This window comes from Equus quagga, chromosome 5 (assembly GCF_021613505.1).
Source record: "Equus quagga isolate Etosha38 chromosome 5, UCLA_HA_Equagga_1.0, whole genome shotgun sequence".
NCBI lineage: Eukaryota > Metazoa > Chordata > Mammalia > Perissodactyla > Equidae > Equus > Equus quagga.
Window position 1 is genome coordinate 117,528,777 of NC_060271.1, and position 24,938 is coordinate 117,553,714.

General features: G+C 54.1%; 1 protein-coding gene across 1 annotated transcript in view; it reads right to left on the reverse strand.

Annotated features, from left to right (window-relative positions):
• The window catches only part of KCNK3 (potassium two pore domain channel subfamily K member 3), a 35,606-nt gene extending 18,577 nt beyond the window's left edge, over positions 1-17,029 (reverse strand). Inside the window, exon 1 of the mRNA XM_046662772.1 lies at positions 16,599-17,029. Coding sequence (XP_046518728.1) covers positions 16,599-16,881 — 283 coding nt within the window. The 5' untranslated portion in view covers positions 16,882-17,029. The remainder of the gene's footprint in view (positions 1-16,598) is intronic.
• Between the last annotated feature and the right edge of the window lie 7,909 nt (positions 17,030-24,938).

Consider the following 24,938-nt stretch of genomic DNA (forward strand, 5'->3'; position numbering starts at 1 on the left):
GGCTGTCTCTGTACTGCCCGATTCCTGTTATTATCCTCATTCCTCAGTCAGCCAGGTTGAACATCTTCCCTTCTCCTCCTCTTCTTCCCCCTACCTGGTCACAGCTGTTCCTCCTTTCCTAGTCCTGCCCTTTCTTTCTGTTCCTTCAGCCACCACCATAGTCTCAGCCCTCACCCTTTCCAGGCTGGACGTGGGCAGTGGCTCCTAGCTGTCATTCCCTGGTAGTTTCCAGTCCCTTCTCCCCTATCTTCCCACCCCGACTTTCAGATTACACTCCAGTCTGCACATGTCACTCCTCTGCTCAAAAACCTTCCCTGACTCCCCATTGCCTACAGGGAAAGAGGTCCAAACTTTCAACCTGCCTTTCAACGTCCTCTACCATACATCATACCTCTCCAGGCTTAGCTACTGCTTTGTACCCGAGGAAGGGGTTTCAGAGCTAACTTGGCAGTGCTTTTCCATAGCTAAGCTTTCTGGAAGGCTGCCAGGGAGGAGGTGGGTGGGGGGAGGTGCTGGGCTCTGCCCTCACTCCCCATGCCAACTTGAAGCCTTTCAATGGCTACCACCAGCAGCCTGACAGCTGTCCTTCACCCCAGGCACCCTGGATTCAAGTTCAGCCGGCTGAAAATGTGGAAGGCAGGGCTCAGGGCAGGTGGGTAAGGGATGAAGGGAACAGAGGAGCCTCAGACTGGGAGTCACTCACTCAGGGAGAAAGGCATGGCTGGGAGGGGTTTCGAGGGAGAGTGGGCCAGTATGTTCTATGGGGAGTTAATCCCAATATTCTTTTATGTCTGTGTAGCATTTTATTTTATCGCTCACTTTCGAGTATTTGGCAGTTGGTGAGGAAGGTGTCACTACCATTCACCCCACCGAAAAATAAGGGAGCAGAGGCTGGGGCAGGAGAGATGACTTGGTCAAGGTCAGGCAATACGTGTATCAGAGGCAGGACGGAGATGTGGAAGGTTCCCGGGGTTCTCCCGCCGCTGGACCCCCTGCCCGCCCCAGGCTGGACCCAGGCTTTCAGAGCAGTAGGAACCTCGCTTGTCATCCAGTGAGGGGCACTCGGTGGGGGGTCCTGGGGGAGGAACCGCATCTTGCCCTGCTCTGTTCCTGGCCCAAATTGGCACAGCACCTGGGAAGGGCAGCTGGCCAGCCACGTGCCTGGTGTTCCATTAAAAATAAACCAGGGAAGAACGAGGCTGAAAAATAACCCCGGGGATGTGTGAGGAGCTCATCACTGTCAGGGCTTTGAGGAGTGTGGTGGGGCCTGTGGCATCTGTGTGTTGGGTCCCCTCTGTTTGTCTCTTCTAGCTGGGAGCCGGGTACCAAACCCTCCCAGTGCAGCCAGGGGCAGACGGGGCCTCGGAATCTGAAGACAGAAACTAGAGGCAGCTCTGGGCATCCTGGGTGGCCTTCCTCATCTTGACCAGGATGGGGAGGCAGAGGGGAGGGGAGCACCCAGGCCAGGCACAGAGCTCCACGCCCTAGCTCCTGCCAGGGCTTCTCTTTACCTCACTTGTTCCTGGGCCTCACCCACGACTACCCACTGGAATCATCCTGGCTCCAAAAGGGACTTTGGGGTCCTGAAGCTCCTCTTCTCTAAAGTGCATGTGGTAGTGGTGGCAGCCAGGTGGCTGGTTTTGCCAATTACAGCTCCCCATTTAGGACTCCTGACCACCACTTCTCATCTGCATCATTCTCTTGAGAAGACCTTGCAGCCCATCTTGCCCCATTGGGGTAAGAGGGCATGGCCCTCTGGCTGCCCACTCCTGGCTGCCTCCTCAGGCATCTGTGGCCTGTGAGCTTGTGTCTCTGGACCCTTGGTGCCAAGCAGGGCCTGGATTGCATCCTGGCCAGGCCTGAGGAGCCTGCAGGCTCTTTCCCAGTCAGGGAGGCAGGAGCCCACTCCCATCCCACAGGCCCAAACTCCCCAAGGCTCTCAGAAACTCTTGCAGATCCCCCACCTTGGGCAGAGGGTGAAAGGACATCCTGCAGCAACAGGGAGCGGGGGACACAGGGCCCAGCTGAGGATGCAGCCGAGGACAGACATGCAGGATCAAAGAGAAAAAGCAGAGCTCTCCCGGAGGAGGGAGGCAGAGGCCAAGACTGCTGGAAGCTGACAGAAATGATCAAAGGACAGGGATGCATGGAGAGGAGGGGGATGTGGGAAGATGCAGCAAGGGCAGGCAGGCACAGCTGCCAGTGCGGGGTGGGAGCTACTGCATGATGTGCAGGGGCTTTGGGGGCAGACAGGCCTGGACTCGGGTCCAGATCATCATGCTGAGCCTTGGGCCTCATTTGCATAATGGACATAATGATAACTACCTCATGGGCCTCTGCAGGAGGAGGGTTGTGTATGAAAAGGCCTGAAAACGGGGAGCTGTGATATTGTTCATTCTCTCCCTTGTCTTTCCTGGAATCTGGTCCCTCTGCTCCACCTCAGGCTCAACAAATCCAAAAGAACCCCTTCCCATGCTCCCCATCCTAGGCTCCTGGAACAAGCTGTGGACTATTACACTGTGTTGTCGTGGTCAGTATCTCCAAGGGCTACCACGTTCCCAAACCCACTGGCTGTTCTCTGTGGTTATCTGACTTGATCTCCTAGCAGTGGCACAATTGACAGTTGACAGTCCCCTGTCTCCTGAAACACTCCTCCCGCCCTCCCAGACACCGAACTCCCCACGTTCCCTCCAGTCTGCTGGCAGGCCCCCTTCCTGGCTCCACTGCCTGGTGTTGCAGGAGGGGCTGGCTCTGGGTTCTTCTCTAGACTCTCCTCTCTCCCTAGCTGATTTCATCTAGTCGCATGACTTTAAATAATATTTCCATCTGATAACTCCCAAATTTATATCTCAGCCTTGACCTCTCCCTTGAGCTGCAGACTTGTCTATCTAACTGCCTTCAGGGATTTGTAATAAGCATCTCATATTAACCCGTATGTCTAAAATGGAAGTCTTGAATCTCATCTCTCTACCTTTACTCTCCAGGGTTTATTTCCCATCTCAGAAAATGCTTACTCTCCTCCTAGTTGCTCAAGTCAAAGGCTATCCTTGATCATTCTCTTTCCCTGGTTCCCACAGCCCTCTCTCTCTCCTCTCCCCCAACACATGCATCCTATCCATCAGCAGGCCGGACCAGCTCTGTCTTGAAAACACACCCTCAGTCCACCCATGCTCTCCACTTCCACTGTCATCGCCCGGGTCCAACCTACCATCATTCTCTCTTTCAAGTCACTGACCGGCAGCCTGGCTGGTCTCCCAGTTTCCCTCTTGTGCTACAACCATCTGACTTCCACAGAACAGCCAGAGGGATCTGGTAAAACTTTAAGTCACATCACCTCACAAGCTTGTTTAAAACCTTCCAGTGACTTCCATCACATTGGAGTGAAATCCAAACTCTTGAGCGAGGCCTCCATGTCTGCAGGATTCAGCCCTTCTGTATCTCCACCTCTTCCTCAGTTTGCTGCAGCCACACCGCTCTGTCTGCTCCTGCTCCTCAGACATGCCAAACCCTGGCTACCTGGGATCCTTGCATTTGCTGTTCCACTGGAAAGCTCTTCCCTGGATGCTTGCATTCCACAAGCCCCCTCCTTGGAAGACTTTCCCAGACACCCACCTGTGTCTCCACCACTCTCTATCACATCTTCTTGTTCTACCGTCTCCTAGCACTTGCTACCATCGAGATGATCTTGTTTATTTGCGACCACATAAATTAGTTTGTTGACTACCTACTTCCTCTGAAATGTAAGCACCAAGAGGACAGGGGCTGAGTCCCTGGGGCGCAGACAGGTGGAAGATGCTGAGAAAAACAAAGGGACTGGAGGAATGACTGTGTGGGTGCCCGAGGGAGTAGACAGGGTCAGGAGGCCTGGGTCTGAGACCGAGCTCTGTGACTGAACTGTTGGTGGCTGGGGCAGGTTGTTCCCCCATGTCTGCCCTGAAGCTCACCCTGGGTCTCAGCCTCCTCACCTAGGAGACACATGGGTTGGACTGAATCAGTGATTCTCAAAGAATCTGAAGAACCCCAGGAATTGCTTTAATGCCATGCACTGCCAAGCCGAGCCCTTTTTCTGCATGAGCATGCCAATGTGAGCCCCCCGAACTGAGCCTGTTTCAGCCAAAGGATGAGGAAGAGGCTAGATGTGCCCTTCAGTTGGCCTGTGAATGCTCTGAATGGATAATCATGTAATGTCCTGTAAACATTTTGAGATATCAAACCATCGTGAAGATCCAAGGGGCTAACCCTGACCCTTCAGAGATCTAGCAGGTCGTTGGTCTAGGTGGGATGTCAAAGGCTGGTCCACGAGCAGGACTTTAGCTCCCAGGGCCCTGGTTTGCAGGACTGGTCATCAGTGCGCTCACCCTGGGCTGGCTCAGGTCTAGAGGCAATCTGGGAAGAAAGACTCTGTCTACAGTGCTCTCCTGGCTATTTCCTCATCAGAAAGCACTGGCTGGGGTCAGCCTGCTCTCAGCACCAATGCTCCCTCCCACACCCCATCCACGGTCTACTGTGGGAGCTGCCAGCCATGAGCCGGCTGTCCTTTCTGGGTGGGAGGCTCCTGCATTCCAGTTGTCCCAGGGGCTGGGGCAGTGGACTCGCTCTGTTGATAAGTGGAGCCTCAACCACAGTCAGAAATGCTCTCTTTCCAGAAAGGGGTGACTTGGAGGTCCTGGCAGAGCTCTATTCTTGGGAATGGACACAGAGGATGTCCCTCCAGGGCTCAGCCAGCATGGGGTGAAGTGGGGACAAGAGCACAGTCCTGGGTGGTGTGCTTCTCAGGAGGGGCTGGAAGTGGAGGCTGGGAGTTGGTCCAACAGAGACCGTGTGAGCTGTGAGGGGCTCAGACACCAGCAGCCCAATGTCTCCCAGGTCAGGCGAGAGTGGGATGTGACCCACAGCCAGTTAGGAGCGGAGAAACAGTGGAGGGGACTGAGTCCCCCACTTTCCTTAGCTCTGCTGCACTAAATCATCAGTCACGGCTCTGAGAAAGCACGTGCAGCCCGCCTCTGTGCATCCAGTGGACGATGCTGAGGGGCAGGCAGGAAACATTGAGGCTTCTTTGGTGCCTAGGGAAAATGAATGCTTAGGACTCTGGGGCATTGAGCTGGGCGTGGCACCCAAGGGAAGAGGCTGCCACTGAGTCTGGGTCCAGGTTTCCCTCTCTCTGGCCCCGTCTGGAGGTGGACAGAGGACCAAGAGCAACCCCAGGGGACCTTACTCTGTGCAACCCTCGTGGTGGGAAGTCTATGCTGCAGAGTGGGTCATGCTGGCTCAGCCTGGCTAGAGCCCCCCAGTTTGCCCTCAGGTGAGTTGCACTCACACAGCTGAGGGGCCTCCCCTGGGCTGACCCCCTTTGCTGGGGTTTTTGGGAGCAGGCTGAGAGCTAAAGCCGTGAAGGAGACAGCCTGTCCCCAGGACCCCCACTGAGACTCTCTCAGTCCCCGGCTCCTCTGAGGGGAGGTGGACTTGCCCTTCTCCTGGGGCCACCCACTGACTCCTGATGTCTCTGACACCTGGCTCACCCCAGGAGCTTTGGCTTGTGGGCTCCAAAGATTCTTCCTCAGCTGCCCCTTGAATGTTTCTTAAGTACCAAGGAAACCCAGAGAGAAAATGCTAGTGGCTGGCTAGCGAGTGACCCAGCCTCCCAGCTACAGAGGCTGAGCCTCATAAGCCCCCTTCTCTCCTGCGCTTCCCAGACCTGGCTGCAGATTCCCTTCACCAGGGGAGTGTGAAAACGCACAGCCTTCCTGGCTTAGCACAGGCCTACTGAAATAACTCCCAGGGGCTGGGCCCTGACACCCATGGCTCAGCCCCAAGCAACTGCTGCTCCTGGGACAAGCTTCCTACTCATCACACGGGGGCCACTTTCCCTGCCCTCTCCCCATGCACCTGTGAGCAGGTGTTACCCAAGTCGGCCCCAGCAAGGCCCCTTCTCTCACTTACTGGCCACTCTTAAGAACCGTCACTCTGTTCTCATTTCTAGTCTCAGGTTCCCGTCCTGTTCAGAAGGATGGTGTTGATGAATGCATGAAATAAGGCCACTCAGTGACAACTGTCTCCTGCAACACTGCCCTTTTTGCCTTCCATAGGCTGACATCCATACCAAGGGAATGACCCACCTTCAGCCACTGTCCAGGGCGAGCGCACTCCTCTTCCAGGGGCAGAGCTTGGTTTCAGTGTTGGAAGGTCTACCTTGGACCTTTGCCTCCACTTTCCTGGCTCTGGAGTGCAGGAAGTGACCTTATGTTCTCAAGTCTAGTTTCTTCATTGGCAAAGTGGGAATAATGATGCCTACCGCTCTGGGTTGTCACAAGGCTCAAAAGAGAGACTGTGTGACCAAGTGCTTTATAAGCCAAGCACTGTGTGTGCCCTACACATCTGTGCTCTGCTCCTGGCCAGCAGTGTGACTTTAGGTGGATTCCCTAACCTCTCTGCGCCTGAGTGTCCTCCCCTGTAAAATGGGGATTATAATGGTGCTGCGCACAGAGGGGGGGCTGCGAGCCTTCCAAGAGGTAATACACATAGTGGGCTCAGCCCAGAGAGCCTCCCAGTCAATGGCAGCCTTGGTTCACAACCATGGAACCTGAGGCTCCATAGGGAGTGGCTGCTTCACAGCGAGGTCTAAGATCTGGATGGAACAGCCCAGGGAAGGCCCTTCTGTTGCATCAATCCTGCTTGGAACCACCTGCCCCCGCTGCCCCTCAAGGTCCCAGGGAGCTCCCCTGCACTGGCGGGAGGAATGGACCCGTCGTCGAGGAGAAGCTGCCTCCTGTCTGAGAGCCTGGTGCCAATCTCTCCAGGCCGCTTTGCTGGGCCTTGACAGTCTGGGTCTCTGGAGAGAGCCCCCCGGTGGTCCTGTGGCAGGCGGGCTGGAATGTGCCTCTCCGGATGTTTCTGAGATGGTTATGTCTGTGCTGGAGCTGTGGTCAGGAGAGGCCCTGCGCATTCCTGGAGAGGGACACCAAGTCCCCGCCAAGTGGTGGAGCCTTGAGCAGAGATGAAGGGGATCTGAGAGCAGGGGCCTGGGGTTGTCCGCGCAGAAAACATGCACATAGTATCAACTCTGTCAGCACTGTCCCAGGCGCTCCTGCACACCACCCATAAGACTGGGTTTGATCTGGGCTTCAGAGTGGTTTGGCCAGAAAAGGAACTGTGGAGGGCAGAGGGAATGAAAGCACTCTGTGGGGGCCAGCTGAGGTCCGCTGGGTGACCAGGAGAGGGCAAAGGGAGGCAGTCAGGGTCCAGGTTGCCCTTACCTTCTGGCTCAACTGGAGTCACGGGGGCACTCACTAGCTCAACTGAGGTGATGAGGGCACTCACTGACTGGTTCAGCTGGGGTCATGGAGGCCCCCAGTGGCTCAGCAGGAGTCATGAGGCACCTAGTGGTTTAATTGAGGTGACGAGGGCACCCCCTGGTCAGGATCCTGGCAGGAGAACACAGATTGGGTCCGTACTGCCCTCTCCAGTGCCTGTCAAATCCAGCCCATCCGGGTCTGCTCCTGCCACCTTTCCTTGGGCACACTCATGCCCCTCAGCCTGTCTAATGCTGTTCCCTCATCCCAGAAAGCTCTCACTGCCAGTCTTTACCTACTAAAGTCCTCTCTCTTCCTTAAAGCTTCCCTTAAGTACCACCCACTCCAGGAAGCCTTCTCAGATCCCTATTTTGAGTCACTTCACTAGGATTTAGCATATATACCATTCAACTTGTGGCTTCAGGATTCAACTGGACCAGAGGCTCCTTGGAGAAGGATCTGGGTCTTAGTTTTCTATTCTCTCAGTGCCTGACACTAAGGAGATCTCGGGAGATCTCAGTGATTTTTGGTAAACTGAACTGAAATGAAAGCTAAAGCCCGTTCTGTTTGGAAGGTGACCTGGAGGGTCTGGGGTCCCAGCACACTGTTGAGAGCCACTCTGGGTACTCTAACTCTCTAGGCTGCCCCCTTGAGGATTAAGAAATCGAAACAGCTCAGGGTTGGGAAGAATCTTAAAAAACATTGATTTCAGGCCGCAGTCTGACACATGGGCAGTGTGATGATCTTTTTGATGTGTCAACTTGGCTAGGCTAAAGCCCCTAGTTACTGAATCAAACACTAATCTAGGGGTTGCTGTGAAGGTATTTGGTAGATGTGATTGAAGTCCATAACCGGTGTCTTAAAGTAAGGGAGATTATCCTAGATGATCTGGGCAGACCTGATTTAATCAGTCGAAAGGCCCTAAGAGCAGGGCTGAGGCTTCCCTGAAGAAGAAATTCTGCCCGTGGACAGCAGCTGCAGCTCAGGCTGGAGAGAGTTCCGGCCACCCTTCCTGATGGCCTGCTCTATGGATTTTGGACTTGCCTCGCCAGTCACTGCTGTCTCATAAACCAATTCCCCATAATACATCTCTTAATATCTATCTCCTAATAGTTCTGCTTCTCTGGTTGAACCCTGATTGATACTGGTGACCTCTGCAGTACAGCTATCCAGTGTCTTTTTGTATGCTTCCTGTGATGGGGAGCTCCCACCTCTCAGGGCAACATAATCCATCTTTGATCAGCTTCCACTCTGACAAGTTCTGCCTTGTATTGGAACTAATTCAGTCTTTCTGTGGACTCTACCCACTGGTGCTGCTTCAGCTCCTCGTGCCCAATTAGCCCAGGGTTGGCCCTTTTACCCTGTAGTAGCCCAGCACATATTCAAAGGCAGCACTCACACTCTCCACACCTGTCCCTGCCAAGTGTCCCTCATTTGACACACTGCTCCCCTCCTTTGACTATTCCCCAGTTGTCGATGTCTCTCTTAAAGTTTGCAGACACTTGTGGCCTGACAGGTCTAGAAGAGAGCAGGCCTTGTCCTGCCACCTGTATTCTACACTGTAGCCTGCAATAGAGTGAGTGTGTCTGGTTGTCATAGGACCATGGGCCTGGGGACCTTTGTGGGCCTTTGCTGTCTGGATCCCAGCTCATGGGAAGCCAGAGTCCTTTCTTGAAAGAAGGAAAGAGCCTGAGCCTCTTCTTTTAATGGGGGCTGGAGGCCATACTGCCCGCACGGACTTTGGGTAGCTGCCACGAGGGAGAAGCCAGTTTCCCACTTTGAGGTTTAATCTACCGGGCACCCATTCTCCTTGGATCTGATGAGCTTCCTTGGCAGACGGGGAGGAAAGGAAGACAGCTGACGACCAGTGGACTCCTATTTGCAGGTTTCGGCCTGAGACAAGCCCTTCTCTACTGCTCTCTTCCCTGTCTATCCACCCTCTCCACTTCCCTTTCCCCCACCACAGTGACGGTACAGCGCATGACCCCACCCCGGCTCCGTAGCCGGCTCCTATGGGGCAAGCCACAGCCCCACTCTGGCCTCACAGAAGGGTCTGCCAGCTCTGAAGCCATTGTCTCTGACAGCCCACAACTAGATTCCTAAGGATTTTTTCAGCTTTAAACCTTCTTAAAACCACAGTCCACATGTTTATTCCCAGAAGTCAGGTCTCCAGGTTATTTAGACCCTTGCTACTCAAAGTATGCACCATAGATTAACAGTATCAGCGTCCCTCGGGGGCTTGCTAGAAATGCAGTCTCAGACCCCGCCCAGAACTCCTGATTCAGAATCTGCATTTAAACAGATCAACCAGGTCTTCCCCCTGCACTTAACCACTTGAGAAGCATTAAGGTAGAGAATCCCGCATTGCTGAGCCAGCCTTCTTCAGTGCCCCCTGAGGAACATCTCCTCTGTACAGGCGGCAAGACTGAGGCACACCAGAGAAGTGTCTGCTCCTCTCATGAGTACGAGGGCAGCAGAGAGTGGGAACCATTTGTCTAAGGCCTCTCAGGAGGGAGAAAGAGCCCAGTTTCCAGCTCTGGGGCCAGGCTGTGCCTCATCTTCCCAGCAGCCAGCGCCCTCCTCACAAAGGGGTCCTTGTGTGTCCCTGGAGGAAGCAGGATGGGAAACAGGGGTAGTAAGGAGCCGGCTTTTGTGAAGGGTGTGTTGGGGGGCTGGCCCCAGCTTGGCAGGGAGCCTAGCCCCAGAGAGGCCACAGGCCAGGAGAACCAGAGCTGTTTGCTCTAGGCCGCAGCTGAGGCGGCTCTAGAGAATGGGAAAGTGAAGATGTGACTGTGGCAGCAGTTTGGGGTGGGGTGGCTCCAGGTGAGGGGCAGGTCTTCTGGAGCCACCTGGGATCTGCCTTAGCAAGGGCAGTCCTGGACAATGAGAAAGTATAGACGTTGACTGCTCTCTCCATTGCCGTGAAATGCATTCGTCACGTGGCTTTCTGAGGACCAGAGGCTAACAGAGGGGTCAGGGAGAGGACCATGGCAAGCAGAACAGGCTGGCTGGCAGCTTGCTCTCTTCTCTAAGAGCCTGTGGGGGGCCCAAGAGCAGGGAGTGAGGCATCAGTCAACACAGCCCTAAGGCCAGCTCTGAGGATACCTGTAAGCGTGGCCTTCAGCAAGCCCCTTCTCCAATCTGAATTTTAGTTTCCACACTGTAAAAACAAGAGGATTGGCACTCAAGTTCTGATTTCTCTTTGGGCTAAACACTTTGTCCATAGTCCTGAAAGCTAGAGATTCTGTAGCTGAGGCCACAGCTGAGTCGCGGTGCAGACCCTGGCACCCATCCTCGTCATTCGTGACGGTCATACAGAACGGACTGCAGAGGCTCCATGGGGGACAGGGGCTACACCGCTCTGTGAACAGGTGCCCCCTACAGCCCTGGGTACAAGCCTCAGCACTGTCATTTTCTATCTGTAGGGTCCTGGGCCAACCTCCAAACTTCTCCGAGTTCCCTTTCCTTGACCCACCAGGATGCCAGTGCCTGCCCTCCCAGGGCAGCTGTGGGAATGCAGGTGGTGAGAAGTGCCTCTGATGGTGCCTGACGTGTTATTGACACATGTCAGTTCCCTGCATCGAAGGCCGGAGTGGGGCATGAGGGAATGCCTATCCTGGGTCTCTGCTGAGGTTTGCCTAAACCGATAGTGGTCTCAGTCAGAGCTGGGTCTCTTCCCTTGCTGCTGGCTGACTGCAGGGAAATCATTTTTATGTTTTTTTTTTTTTTTACTACAAAATCAACTCACAGATTCACCATTTGTGCTGCCAGCTGAACGCTGTTTATGGTGGTGATTTGCACTACATTCATCTGTGCTTGTTTATGTTTTCTTTGAAAATACTTATTGTGTTTGTCCTGTCCCCACTGTGGCCAGGCATGTGTCTTCCACTTCTGTTCTAGTCTCGCCCCCACTCCCTCCATGTCTCTAGTTCCCAGCTGGGATGTGTGGGAACTGGACATGTAGGCAGAGGCATGGCACAGTCAGAAGGACCTCTGGTCAAATGCACCCAGTCTGTAGATGGGGAAACTGAGGGTTGTAGAGAACCAGCAGTTAAGCTCAGTGGAACTGGAACTTTTGCCTCCTGCTTCAATCCAGGGTAGGCTCTCCTACCACTATGCCGTTCATTCTCCCTGACTGGCTTTCTGCAGGGCCTGCCTGCTCAGAGCACAGAGCATTGACCCCCAAGCCTGGATGTTAGGCAGACTCCAGGCATGGATGAGGAGCTGGGAAATCTGGTGTGGGGTAGTGGAATTGGGAGGATAAAGGGAAGGAATGTGGCAGCCCATGGTCCCCAACCCCACTGTCCTCACCTTTTAAAAAGGAGCAGAGGTGGCAGTGGCCATGGTAACCCCTGGGAGAGCAGTTCCCTTCTGTGGGGACAGTAATAATACATGAATGATAATTAATAACACTAATAATTGCAGATACTCTATAAAGTGCCTACTCTGTACCAGGTACTTTCTTTATATTATTCCATTTAATCCATGAGGCAGATATTATTCTCCCCATTTTGTAAATGACAAATTGAGCTCAGAGAGACTAAGTAACTTGTCCAGAGTCATACAGCTAGTGGGGGTGGTGGTGGGTGAGTGTAAAGACGAACCCAGACACTCTGGCTTCTAAGCCAATACCCATGACCCTACACAATCTTGCAGAAAAGGCTTATGTGGTTGAAGCAGAGGGTTGGCTTGTGGGCAGGGAGGAAGGAGATGCTGACTGAGAGTGGGCAGTGAGACTGTTCCAGGCTGGGCTGCCCCTCTATTCCCCCAAGTAGTCAAGAGAGGACTGGGAACAGTGGAGTGATAAGCAGCCCGAGGCCTGGGGCTAACAGAGACAGTGAGTCATGAGGGGAACAGTCTGGGTGATGGAGAGAACTCCAGTCTGGGTTCCCAAAGGCTGAGTTCTAATCAGGGTTTTATCTGCAACTTGCTGTGTGACTTCGGGCAAGTCACTCACCTCTCTGGGTATTTGAATGATTGCTAATGTCTCCTGTCACTCTTTTATTTGAGGACTCTGGGATTTTGGGGGTGGCCAGTCACTTCTGTACTTTCCTTCTTCTCGGAAAGATGTAAAAAGTACAGGTTCCTTCATGAGCCGCCTGCTTGAGTTCACAGTCTGAGGGTTCCCAGGCCGCGTGGCGGGTGATTGGAGGCCGTGCTCAGCAGAGAACAGGCTGGACAATGAGGAAAGAGCAGAACAGAAGGTTTTCCGCCCCAGCTCGACCAGCTAATCAATCACCTCCTCTCTTGTTCCCTTAGAGCCACAGGGATTCTGGGGACCTACAGTGGGAGAACGGGCACCTGTGAGCCCGTGGCAGTCTCAGGTAGGGCTAGGTGCTGGGCACAGCTCTGGCACATGGTCTGGGCTGGGCAGGGGCCGGGTGTGGGGGAGTAGCAGGCTGGCTGTAGTGTGCTGGAGAAAGAGGCCTCTCCTTCTTGGGAGGACTTGCCAGGGGAAAAGACAAGCCTTGGCTACTTGATGCCCTCGAGATACAAGGATCTGGGCTGGGTTCTTCAAGTGGAGAAGGAACTGGGAAAAAATCCAGGGCATGGGAGTCAGAGAGGTTCAACTGAATCTGGACAGGCGCCATACTTTCAAGTCACGGGTGAGTCATTTACACTCGAGCCTTAGTTTCCTCTGCTGAAAAATGGGGCTAAGAATGCCCACCTTGAAGGGTTGGTGAGAGAATTAAAGAAGGGGATACAAATGAAGTGTCTTGTGTAGAGCCTGCCAAAAAGTAAATAATGAATGGTGGCTGCTATTATTATTGTTGCTGTTGCTGTTGTTAATAATAATAATAGATGGGGACCTGGAAGTTAGGTTTTGCTACCCTCTGGCTGTGTGACTCCCATACCTCTCTGGTTTCTTCTCTGTAAGAGGAAGGGGCGGCACCCACTGATCTTGAGGCTCCTTCCTGCTCTGACAGCCTCCAGGATATGAATAGATGGGGCTGGGGCCCCGGAGGAGTTTAATGACTCAACAGCTAGAAAGGTTAAGCTTTCCCAGAAAAGAGTCTCTGTTTGTATTTGATGAACTTAGGGCCCACAAAGGAAGGGTTTCCTGGCTGGCAGGCCAGGGATGAGGGAGCTGGAGGAATCCTGGCAGCCAGTGACTAACCAGGTGAATGACTAACTCAGACCCTACCGACCCTCAACCAATCAGGGCTGCCTGTGAGCGCTCTGCAAGCTGGCATCACTGAACACATCTTGGCCATGCCAGTCCCGGCTGGCTCTGGGCTTCACAGCATATGGAGGTAGAGGAAGCAGCCAAGAGACCAGCAGGGGAAAGAGCACTGGGCTTGGAGTCAAAAGACCCAGCTTCTTGCTCTAACTCTGCTGCTCACCAGCTGCACGACTTCAGGGGAGTCCCTTCCCTTTCCCGAGCCTCCATGCCTTCATCTGTGCAACGGAGCTAACAACACCTGCCCTGGCAACATCCCTGAGCTATGAAGGCTGAGACTCGAGAGATGAGATGAAAGTGCATTGTGATCACTAAAGTACTGAATGAATGGGAAGTTCTGTCACTATTCTATCCTGATGGGACTCCCAGTGCCTCAGGAGACCCACTTGGGTCCCCAAAGGGGTGAGGTGGACAGAGGCTGTTGCCTTTGGGTTTGGGGTCAAGATCAGTCAAATATAGGGCCCCTTTCAGCCATCTGATCACAGCCCAAAGAGGTTTTTCTTAGAGTAGAGCTCCCTTGGACAGCTTCCAGCCGGTGTGAGAGGTGACAAAAAGCCCGGGATGGTTGGGTGGGGCAGGGGGTGGGCTGTGCCAGCCTGGGCCCCCTCCCCCAGAACAAGGGTGGTGCTTTGATGCTGTCTTTCCTCTTGCCCAGCACTTTATGAATAAATAATCACCAGAACCGCACTCTGTCTGCCTCTACCCCCAGCTTTTAGTGTCTCTCTTGTGAGGACTACAAGCACTGTGGAAAACAGCAGGGATGGAGGGGAGGACAATGCCCTCTCATTTCTGCACACCTTAAACCCATCACTAGCCTCCTCTGAGTGCTCGTGTGGGCCGCTGGGTACTGTGCCAACACTGGGAGCCTGGAGATGGGAACCACGGGGCCCTGTGCACATGGAGGTTAATTACAGTGTAGTGAAAGAGACAAAACACATCCCCCAAAATGTAAATAACCATGCGAAAGAGCCTACACTGTGTCACCCATGTCATCCTGACAGTAATCCTGCAATTGGCCAGAGCTCTGGCCTGGGATGGTCTGGGAGACTTCAAGAAGGAGGTGGGATTTGAGCTGGACCTGGAAGGTTGGCTTGGACAGGATAACTAGAAGATAGAGAGAAAGGCATGCCAAACAGCTACACTTAAGGTGTTCTCAGGGGACAGTTTGGCTGCAGTGGAGGGATCATGTCAGTAAGAAGTGAGAAATGAAGGCAGACATAGAGATTGGAGCCAGGTATGAAGGTCCTTAAAATTCGGGATAAGGAGTATGGACCAGATTTCACAGACAGTGGGGAGCCATTGAGGGTTGCTGAGAAGGGTCTTGGGTTGGTCAGAGCTGTGCTTTGGGGATATTCTTTCTGGCAGCATTGTCCAGGGGAGTTTGCCCTGTGAGGGGAACGAGGTTAGAGACAAGGAGATCAGTTGGGAGGTTACTGTGGACCATGGGACTGAGAAAGACAGGAGGCATGTAACTAAGGGCATGATGCGTGGGGAGAGGGAGAAGAAAGGCCTGAGGATATTCAGTGCTCTTGAATCCCCGGCAGGCGGTAGGGAGATGGAGAAGAGAGAAGACCACAGACCAGACCTGGTCTGGTCCTTCCCAGGAAAGCAGGCTTCTCTTTGAGCAGGCCTGAGTCTGACCATCTGGCCCTAAACTCACAGGGTCAGCAGGACCCAGAGGTGCCCCTACTTGAGCCACATTCACTCCTGGGGCCCTTTACTTCCTCTTGTAAGAGAGGAATGCAGAAACGACATAGCATAGCTCCCTGTGGTCCCCAGAGAACAGTGGAGCCTGGGGAATGGAGTCCTGCAGGGGACAGACTTCAGGGAAAGCATTCAGTCCTGCCTTTTACGCCCTCAACTCCTGTTGACTCCCAGGAAAACACTGCCATCTTGTCATGGGCTATGCCAAATAGCACCCAGGCCCTGGGAGCTCAGCCAAGGCAAGGAGGGCGACCAGGGAGAAGAGAAAGAATGGGAAAGATGGAGGAAACATCTCCTGGAGGCATCCCAATGGGCTCTGGGTAAAGGTGGGCTTCCAATCTGGGAATCTGAGCATGTCAGGACTGGGAAGAGCCCTTGAGATCACTTCCACCACCCCTCATCTTCTGGAGGTGAGCCTGAGACCCAGGTAGGGGGAGGGACTTGCCCAAGGTCATACAGCGGGAGAAGAGATGGAACTGGGCTGGAATCACAGGATCTTGGGAACGGGTAAGCTGTTTACTCCTCTTTGGACAGTTTGATAGCACATCAAGGACCTCACTGGAGATTCCTTTCCTGGACAACAGTTTGTGTCTCTTCTGTGTGTGTGCCCATGTATGCCCTGTGTGTGCTGGTGTGTGCACCTGTGTGTGTGTGCCTGTGCCTAGCTTGCAAGAGAGTCTGAGTGTGTGTGGCCTCCTGCACTGTAGTCTGCTCTGGCTTGGAGAAAAGAACTGGAGCCATTCCTGTGAGGTGACTGTTTTCCTGGGACAGCAGAGAAGGCAGCGGACAGGACTGGCTCTGGTTTCCAGTACCAGCTCTGCTGCCGTAAGAAAATTAAAGTCACTGGCTGGCGATGCCCAAACTCCCCAAGCTGGACACACACACACCCCAAGCGGCACTCACAGTCCCAGTTTCAGGGTGTTTCAGGCACCCAGAGTGGCCCGGAGCGCCGTGGAGTGCCGAGTACCTGCACCTATACATCTCCCAGGAGCCCTAGCCGGTGTAGACACGACAAGTGCGGAAGCCCATCTTCAGGGACACGGAGGAATCGCGCGCTCCCCGCCGCTCACACTCAGCGCCCTGCTCCAGGGCCTGGCCGGGCCACACCCCTCCTCCCCAGCCTCCTCGGTCGTTCCTGCCCCTCTCACACACTTCAGAGTCCCTTGGGGCCTTCGCGCAGCCTGGCAGGGACAAGTTAGGGCTGGCCCTCCGGGAGAGTCAGGTCCGGAGCCAGGAATCGACGCCTCCCCCGAGTCCTGTCCCTGCGGAGCAGACACGGCAGGCTGAACTCGGGTTTCTGGGAGCGCAGGGTTGGGCGCCTAGACCCCTTCCGGCGGAACCCCCCAGCCCTGGTCGGCTCCGGGCCACCCCGGGACCCGGCGCCCAGCCCCCGGGTGCCCGCCCCCCGCCTGGCGAGTAGTTACCGATGGTGGTGATGACGGTGATGGCGAAGTAGAAAGAGCCGGCGAAGCGCCACTGCACGCCGGCCTTGTGTGGCTTGAGGCGCAGCACGACGCGCTCGAGCTCCTCGTAGCCGCCTTGGCTGAGGTTGTAGCGCGCCCGCAGCTCCTGCTGCCGCAGCTCCAGCCGCTGCCGCTCGATCATCTCGGGCTCCGACTCCAGCGCGTCGAAGACCGCGGCGCCCACCAGCAGGTAGGTGAAGGTGCACACGATGAGCGCCAGCGTGCGCACGTTCTGCCGCTTCATCGTCCCGCCCGGGCCGCCGCCGGCCCCCCGGCGCCCCCGGCCAGCGCCCCGGCCCCGGCCGCCGCTGCTGCTGCCCCGGAGGCGGCCTGGGGCATGGCTGCGCTCGCTGCTCCCCGCGCCGGGCTCTCGCTCCGCGCCCCGGGGCCGCCGCCTCCAATGCCGCCGCCGCCGCCGCCGCGGAGCTGTCCCTTCAGCACCACCCACCGCCCTCCTCCGCCCGGCCCCGCTCCCGCCCCCCGCCCCCCGCCGCCGGCCGCCTCCTCCCGCCAGCCCTCCCGCCCAGCCAAATAAGGACTGGGGAGACGCGCTGAGGGAGGGAGGAGGGGGGCTGGCGGAGGGGGAGGGGTGGGGGAGCGAGCGGGAGAGCTGCGGAGAGACCGGGCAGGACGGAGAGAGAGAGACCCGGAGAAAGAGATAACAAGACAGAGAAACGCACATAACTACAGAGGAAGAGAGAGAAAAAGAGGTAGAGGGGGGGTGTGACAGACAAGGAGATAAAACCAGAGGTAGACTCAGACACAGAAAAAGAAGAGGCAGGCAGAGAAATACAGAGCGAGAGAGGCAGAGAGTGAAAGATGGAGACAGAAAGAGCGGCAGAATGAGACTGGAGACCTGGATAGCTGGAGATAAAACGACGACATGAAAAGCCAGGAAGGGAAAAGGAACAAGAGCGACTCCCACGCCCCCTGCATCCCTCCACCACAGTCACAGCACTCCATAACTGGAAGGACCTCGGGCCTTGCTGTCCTGCCCTTTATTATGTGGATGAGGAAACTGAGGCACAGAGAGGTTAAGTGACATGCAAAGGCACACAGTGAGTTAGTGCCAGCACTAGGACTCAGCCAAGCTTTCCCTCCTCCCAGGCCACACCCCTCCGGCTGCCTTAGAAACAGGAGGGCACAGCTGTGGACCTGTGGCCAACGCCCAAGGGAAAGCCCTGGAACTGGCTGAGAAGGCACAGGCTGGTAGCTGAGGCCAAGAGCACCAGTCCCAGGGTCTTCCACTCTGCTCCCCAGGGGCTATCAAGCTGTCTTGACATCCATGGCCCCAGTCCTGCACAAGTGGGCCAGGCTGGGCTGCCAGAGACAGCACCAGACACCATCACGGGGCACCCCAACAGAACTAGGATCCAGCTGAAATAGGTCAGATGAGGCCCAGAGCAGGAGGCTGGCTGACAGACTGAAGGAAACCGAAGGCCTCCCTCTGCCTCAGTTTCTTCATTTGTAAACATGGTGGCAGTGGTGGGGAGGAGAGGCAGGCTGTGGGACCTCAGGCGAGGCGTCACTGCCCCTCTCAGAGTCTCACTTCCTTATCTCCCCGATGAGGTGCCATGGCAGATGATCCCACAGGCCTCGCTTAGCTCCAAACAACTCCAGACTTGGATGGGCTGAGTGAGCAGAATGATCGGAATGTAAATCCCACTGCCAAGGAGGGTCAAAAAGTCTTTCACGGGACCCTGGAATGGCCACGCGGAGAGACGTGGAAGAGGCCCCAAGGTCCCTGACTGAGAGTAGGCTCAGAAGGCAGCCAGCCAGAAGTGGGAGCTCCATCTGCCCACATCCTGCACTGACCTGTCATTGCTGGACACTATGCTGCTTCTCCCAGGAGTGCCGTCCACCCATTCCTTCCTTCAACCATTCATTCAACAAGTACATATCAAGCATGTGCTGTGTAACAGGTTAGGCATGTTACATTCATTATCTCTAGTCCTTACCACAATCTTGAAAGGTAGGTATGTTTATGTTCATTTTATAGATGGGGAAACTGAGGCTCAAGGCAGTGCAGAGAATTGCCCAAGTTCATTCAGCTGGAAAGAGACTTCGGTCTGCCTCCCAAACCCACGCTCTTCTCCATAGTGACTCCTCGAGCTTCGATTTCTTTTCATCTGTAAATGGGATAGCTAATGATACTAGCTCTTGAACAGATCGTTGTAAGGGATCAAAGGAGATCACACATGTGCAAATCCGGCACTACGAGGCTCTATAATGAGTTCTTCCCTCCTGGGACTCAGGTCTCTGACCAGAGCCTGATGGGCAGGCCTTGATTCATGGCATCTTGTCCCTACCTCCCCGAAGATCTTCTGATCTTGTCAGATTCTTTGATCTGACACACACTTTCCGGCCCTTTCCTTTGGCCATGAACACATGCTATTGCAGGCTTTCCCCTTTGGCATCTTCTGGCTCTCTGGAAGAAAAGCGCTGCCTTTCTTGGCTTCTCAGGGCTGGGGGTACAATTAGGTTCTGTTCTTCTGGCCCCAACAACCTCAGAAGCCAATACTCCCAAAGCTGGTCTAGATGAGTGAGTGGTTCGCTACACCTGGTTTTTAGCATGGAAGGCTGTGTGTCCAAGGTCTGCTCACTTCTGGCTGCAGGCCAGGCTGCTGTGCAGATGAAAGGTGAATGAGCTTCGGAAAAGCGAAAAAGCTCTCTTTAGGGGTAGGGCATTTATTGTTAATTATGACGAAGCTAGTTCTCACAGCACTCAGAACTGGAAGGACCTGTGGAGATCATCTAGCCCAACCCTCTCACTTTACAGAAGAGGAAACTGAGGCCCAGAGGGTAGGAAGGGGAATGCCCAAGGTCACATAGTGAGTGAGGAGGGGCCAGGACTCTTGTTCCGTAGCTGGGGTCTTTCCTGCAGCCCCCATTATGTATGAGATCAGGACACTTGCCAGTGGGGGAGCACAGCACAGCCACAGTGCCCTTGGAACCCGGGAGGGCAGCCTGGGTCTCCTCCTCTTGCCATTCCTCCCTCCTTTCTTTTAAGAAGGGAGGACTGGTCGGGGGAAACCAATCGAGGTTTCTGAGTAGCCCCTGAGACCCGCAGGCAGGAGTCCCACCGGCCCAACCTTGACCTGGGTGGGATTATACCAAAGGCCTCAAAGCCTATCCCTCTCCCCTCCATCCGGGACTCCTGGGACCTGCCTGTATCTCCCCATCCCCTGATGGGGATGCCCTACCCTCTGCCTGGGGCCAAGTGTCCGAAAGCATCTCTGTCAATCCTGTCTGTTAGAAATGATAAAAACTGCTCAGCTGTGGCTTCTCCTTGTTCTTCTATTTTTTTGAATCCTTGGGTGACTCCAGTGGAGGGAAGCTTTGGGCCAGGTAGAGAGAGATTTTTACATCCCTCAAATCGTTATCCTGTCAGCCTTCTGTGTGATGATTTTCTGAAATCCTGTCCACTACAGAGAGCACAGGGTGGAGAGGTAGGAGACCCAGCTGGGGTCTTATCTCTGCTGCCTGCTTGCTGAGGGACTTGGGGCCAGTCACTCCTTCTTCCTGGGCCTTGGTTCGCACATCCATAAATGGAGGAGTTTGGACCAGGGCATGTCTATGCTACCTTCGTTTACAACATCCCATGAGCTTCCTGGCCTGCTTCTGCTTCCATGGTTCTTCCAAGAATCAGTTGAAAAGAGGGTCTAGCCGCTGCTTTTAAGACTTTAGTTTGTGAGGAAAAGGACACAATCAGAGTTAGGAAAGATGGCACAGAGTTTAATTATCATTAGTTGCTGCATATTATTATGCACTAAACATTATACACATACTATTTTATAATCTTCCACTCCATTCCCCTCTAAGCTCTAAACACATCCAAGTACTATCATGCTTCATTCCTGGCTCATGTGGCTCCCTTAAGCTGGGGTGCCTGTAGCTCCTTGACTCCTCCATTTTCTGTCCTAATCAGGCTTCAAGATTCAACTCAAAGGACACTCCCTCCATGAAGCGTTCCTCAGTTGCCTCCAATCAGAACCATGGGCTCCCTTGTGCTTCCACAGCACCCTGTCTAAGCTTCAGTTCAGTAGATATTCCTCCTGCCCAGTAAATTAGTTGGCTCTTTAACATTTGTCTTCTGCACTGGCTCACTATCTTCTCCAGGGTGGAGACCGTTCTTACTCATGCTATGCCTCCTGCAGTGGGCAGCACAGTGCTTTGCTCGTCAGAGTTGCTCTACACATTTCCTTGTGTCTTCAGTGCACAAGTGAAGGCCTTAAAGTGTCCTACACCTGCTGGGTTAGACACCAGCAGTGTCAGTGGGCACAGTGGTACAGACGACCACAGAGTCTGCAGGCAGGAAAACCCTGGCAATTGGCTTCTGTGACTCTTTGCAGACAGACCCTTCTAAAGCTGGAGCAAGCCCTTCCTAGTTTAGCGGGGGAGGAAAAAGACAGATGTGAGTGTCCGAAGGCCTGAGGAAGCATGTGGAGGGGGCGTTGAACTCGGAGTTGGGACACCTGGAGCTGAGTCCCCGTGCTGCCGCCAACTCCCAACTAGCTGGGTAGACTTGCAAGAGTCATGTGGCATCTCTTTCTTTTTCTATAGGTTGCCTCAGTTTCCTTTCCTACAGGGTGAAAGGGTTGACTATCTTGAAAAGTTCCTTCCTGCTCTGACATTCTTTGATGTTAATGACAGACCTGGTCCAGTGACCAGCAATACTCATTGTACAATGGCCAAGAATGTGGTCTGAAGGATGAGGGGCCCAGAGCCTTCTCTCTCCATTGCTTTCTGGTCCCCTTTATTGGCCAGTTTGGCTGGAGGATGGGGGCAGGAGGCAGTGACATAGGGAATGAAAGAGCCGACCCTGAGTCAGACTAGCCAGGATTCAGACCCGACGGTATCCATTACTAGCTGGACCAGAGCCTCATGTGAAACTTTGGTCCATACTGTCTAGAGCAGACCATAAGCTCCTGCAGGGCAGGAATAGGGCCTTACTCATGTCCGTGCCCCACAGCCCTTGGTACAGCACCTGGGACAGAAGGCACTGTGTGAACCCTCCTCCATCCACTCCAGGAGGCCTGGCTGAGCTAGGAGGGTTGACACAGCCTGGAGCCCATGGTTCTCTGTAGGAAGGAGTGTCCAGAGCCCTCCCAACATCAAGCCCTGGGCAGGCCGGAGAAGGGGAGGGGCCTAGTAAGCCCAGGAGCTGCAGCAGAAAGATGGGGAAGTGGCTGACACAAAGAGCTACACCAGGGACCGTGGCCTCTGAAGGCTGGTTGATGGGACTCCAGGTGCTGAGGGTACGACTGAGGTGTTTCTTGGTGCATCTCTGTGGGGAGAGACATGGAGGATTAGTCTGGATTTAGAGAACATACCCGGTCCCAGTGCAGCCGGCTTGCATTTGTCAAGAGACACTATTTGTTTAACATCTCAAGCCCAAACCAAACACAAAAGGCAGCTGTTCACAAAGGAGAGGCTCTGGGAGCTGTTGAGGAGAGAGCACGGCGCTGGGAGGTGGACACCTGGCTGTGTTCTTTGTCCTGCCCTAAATGAGCTGGGTGACCATCCGGGGAGACAGACTCGCGGCTCCTACTAGTGACAGTGAGAACCATCGGTCTTCAAGGAGTTGCTGTGGGGGTCAGGCTTGCTCCAGTCGTCAGCAGAATGCCCTTGTCCAAAGTCTGCAGCCACCACATTTGACAGATCCCTTACTCCAGAGAGGGCCTCCTCGGGGGCCTCCACCTCTGATCCTGAATACATGCTGAGATGAGCATCCTCCTATGTGTGTCCTTAGGGACTTGCAGGCAATTTTCACTGGGGCACATACCCAGAAGTGTCATAGTGCATGTGCCCACTGCATGGCACTAAACCCTGCTGGCTGTTCTCGGTGTGACTGTCTTGGTTTTCACTCTCCCCAACAGTGCACGAGGTTGCCCGCTTGGCCCTCACCGACACTGGGAGGAGTTACTTTTCTATTTTCGCCATTTGCATGTCTTCCTCTTTTCTGCTTATTTTCCCCTTCTTTCCTTTTCCCTTCCCTCTTCATCACCTTCCCTTTCCCCACACTTGGGGCAGGGGCAGTGGACAGATCCACCCATTGCTGGGGTCTCAGGCAGGCCAGCAGGTGATGAGAGAGCAAGATCTGGAGAAAACCAGCCACTGTTCTTCAGGCCGGGGGAAGTGTGTGTGTGTGCAAGTGCGTGTGCATGTGTGTGCGTAGGAGGCTTTAGTCTCAGTCTCCTCTTTTCTCCTTCTTCTAACTCCCAGTCCTTCTTATTTTCTCCTCCACACACGTTCTTCTCTGTATTTGGCTAAGGCTGAAAGAATAATTAAACCTGGAAGAAACCTTAGACTACCCAGGACCCATGAGGAAACTGAGGCTCGGCAAGGGGAGTGAGCATCAGAGCTGGGACTTGAGCTCAGCTACCCTGCCTTCCAAACCTTTGGCTACAAGATAAGTTCCCTAAACTTGCCCCCCTCCCATTGCAAGAATTCAGTCCCATAAGCCTGTGCTCTGCGGAGATTCGGGAGTGGCCATGACTTGTATTCCCTGACAAATGTGTTGCTGCTAAGGAAAACAGTGAGCCTGGCGATCTAGTCAACAGCCTCACAAATCTTGAAATCCTTCTTTGCTGGTTTATGGCTTCTGAGAAGCAAGCAAAGGCAGTCTGTGCTCAGCACCAAACACAATAATAATAATAACACTTGCAGTAATTAATCAGCCAACGAGTATCGAGTGGTGCCTGTGAGCGTGCATGGCGGTGTGAGTGTGTGTGTGTGTGTCAGGGTGTCAGGGCTGGGGAGAGGGCAAAAGAGGTGATGCTTTACTCCGAATGAGCAGATTTTGGGTGTCGTTCCCTCAGTGGAGGGGCTGGGTTGCCACCACGGCACTCCTTGGGTAGTGTCCTTATCTGGCGAGGCCTGCAGTTCCTTCTATTGGGAGAGGAATCCTGACCCCTCTGGTCTGGCTGCTGGACTCCTGACCGTGTTGGGAGAGAGGAATAGATGAACAGAGCAGGTTCCAGGCCTATCAACCAGATTAATGAGGGGCCTCACCAAAATGATGTTCATAACACAACCAAGGGAACTTTGGATGTTCAGCCTGGAGAAAAGATACAGGGGACATGTGAGCTGTCACAGAGAGGAGGGATTGGCTTTGCTCTGGGTGGTCTAGGAGGGGCCAGTGATCTATGGAGAGATGCTACAGTGAAAGAGCTTTCAGCTCAAAATAGATGGAACGTTCTCCATGCCTCTGAAGAAGAAATGGGCTGTCCAGGGTGTAATAAGTGGAGGTATGTAAGAACAGCCTGGTTGACCCCTTGGATTGAGGCCGTTTTAGAAGGATCTAAGGAGTTAGCACAGTGCTGGGCACATAGTAGGTCTGCAAGAAATGCCTTTTGACTTGAGCACTGAATGTACTGAGTTTTGGGCGGGACTAGATCCCCTTTGTGGTTCAGTTGGGCTCAGTTCAACATCTATGGAGCAGTCCCTCTGTGCCAAGGTCTTTGTCCCTCCAACGCTGAAATGCTACAATCCCCTCTCCCCAGGGAAGGCTGCACCTGGAGTCCTTGCTGAGCCTTCCCAGCATGGCTTTCTCCCAGCTCCCCACCCAACCCTGCCCAAAGTCCCTGCCCCCACCACTTCCTTTATCCTACACCTTGCTGCCTGCAGAGGCTCAACAATCACAGGTTGGAGTAAGGGCCTGGAGGCCCAAGGACTCCAGCAAGGGAAATGGGCCTCTGGCAGGCTAATTACTGGGAGCTGATTCTATTAAGCAGATAGCTCGCTCTAGGCAAAGCAATTACATCTAATCAGCCCCTTGCAGCAGTCCAAAGGGACGACCGTTTGAGCCAGACACATGCGTGAGTTGGAGTATCAAAGCAGCCTGAGCAGGCCTGGGCAGGCTGTCTGGGACCAGGAGCTGCTCAGGGGTCACCTGGCCCCTTCCCCAGGCTGCCCAGATCTCAGGCCACAGCGGGGCTGCAGCATGGTGGATGCAGCACCGAATGGGGATTCCAAGATCTGGGATGAGACTTGGCTGTACCACTAAGGAGCCAAATTTGTTGGGGAGAGCACTTCTCTGAACGAAGCCTCAGTTTCCCTATCTGTCAAATGAGTAGGATGGACTAGAGAGTATCCATGCCAAGTTTGAAACTCTAGTCCATCCCAATATTGCGTACTTAAAAATTTCCTAAGAGGAAAGATCTTATGTTACGTTCTTATAAAAAGTAATAACAATAATAATAAATAAAGAGCACAGAAAGAAACTTTTGGAGGTGATGGATATGTTTATGACACAGATTTTGGTGATGGTTTCACAGACACATATCTTCAAACTCATCA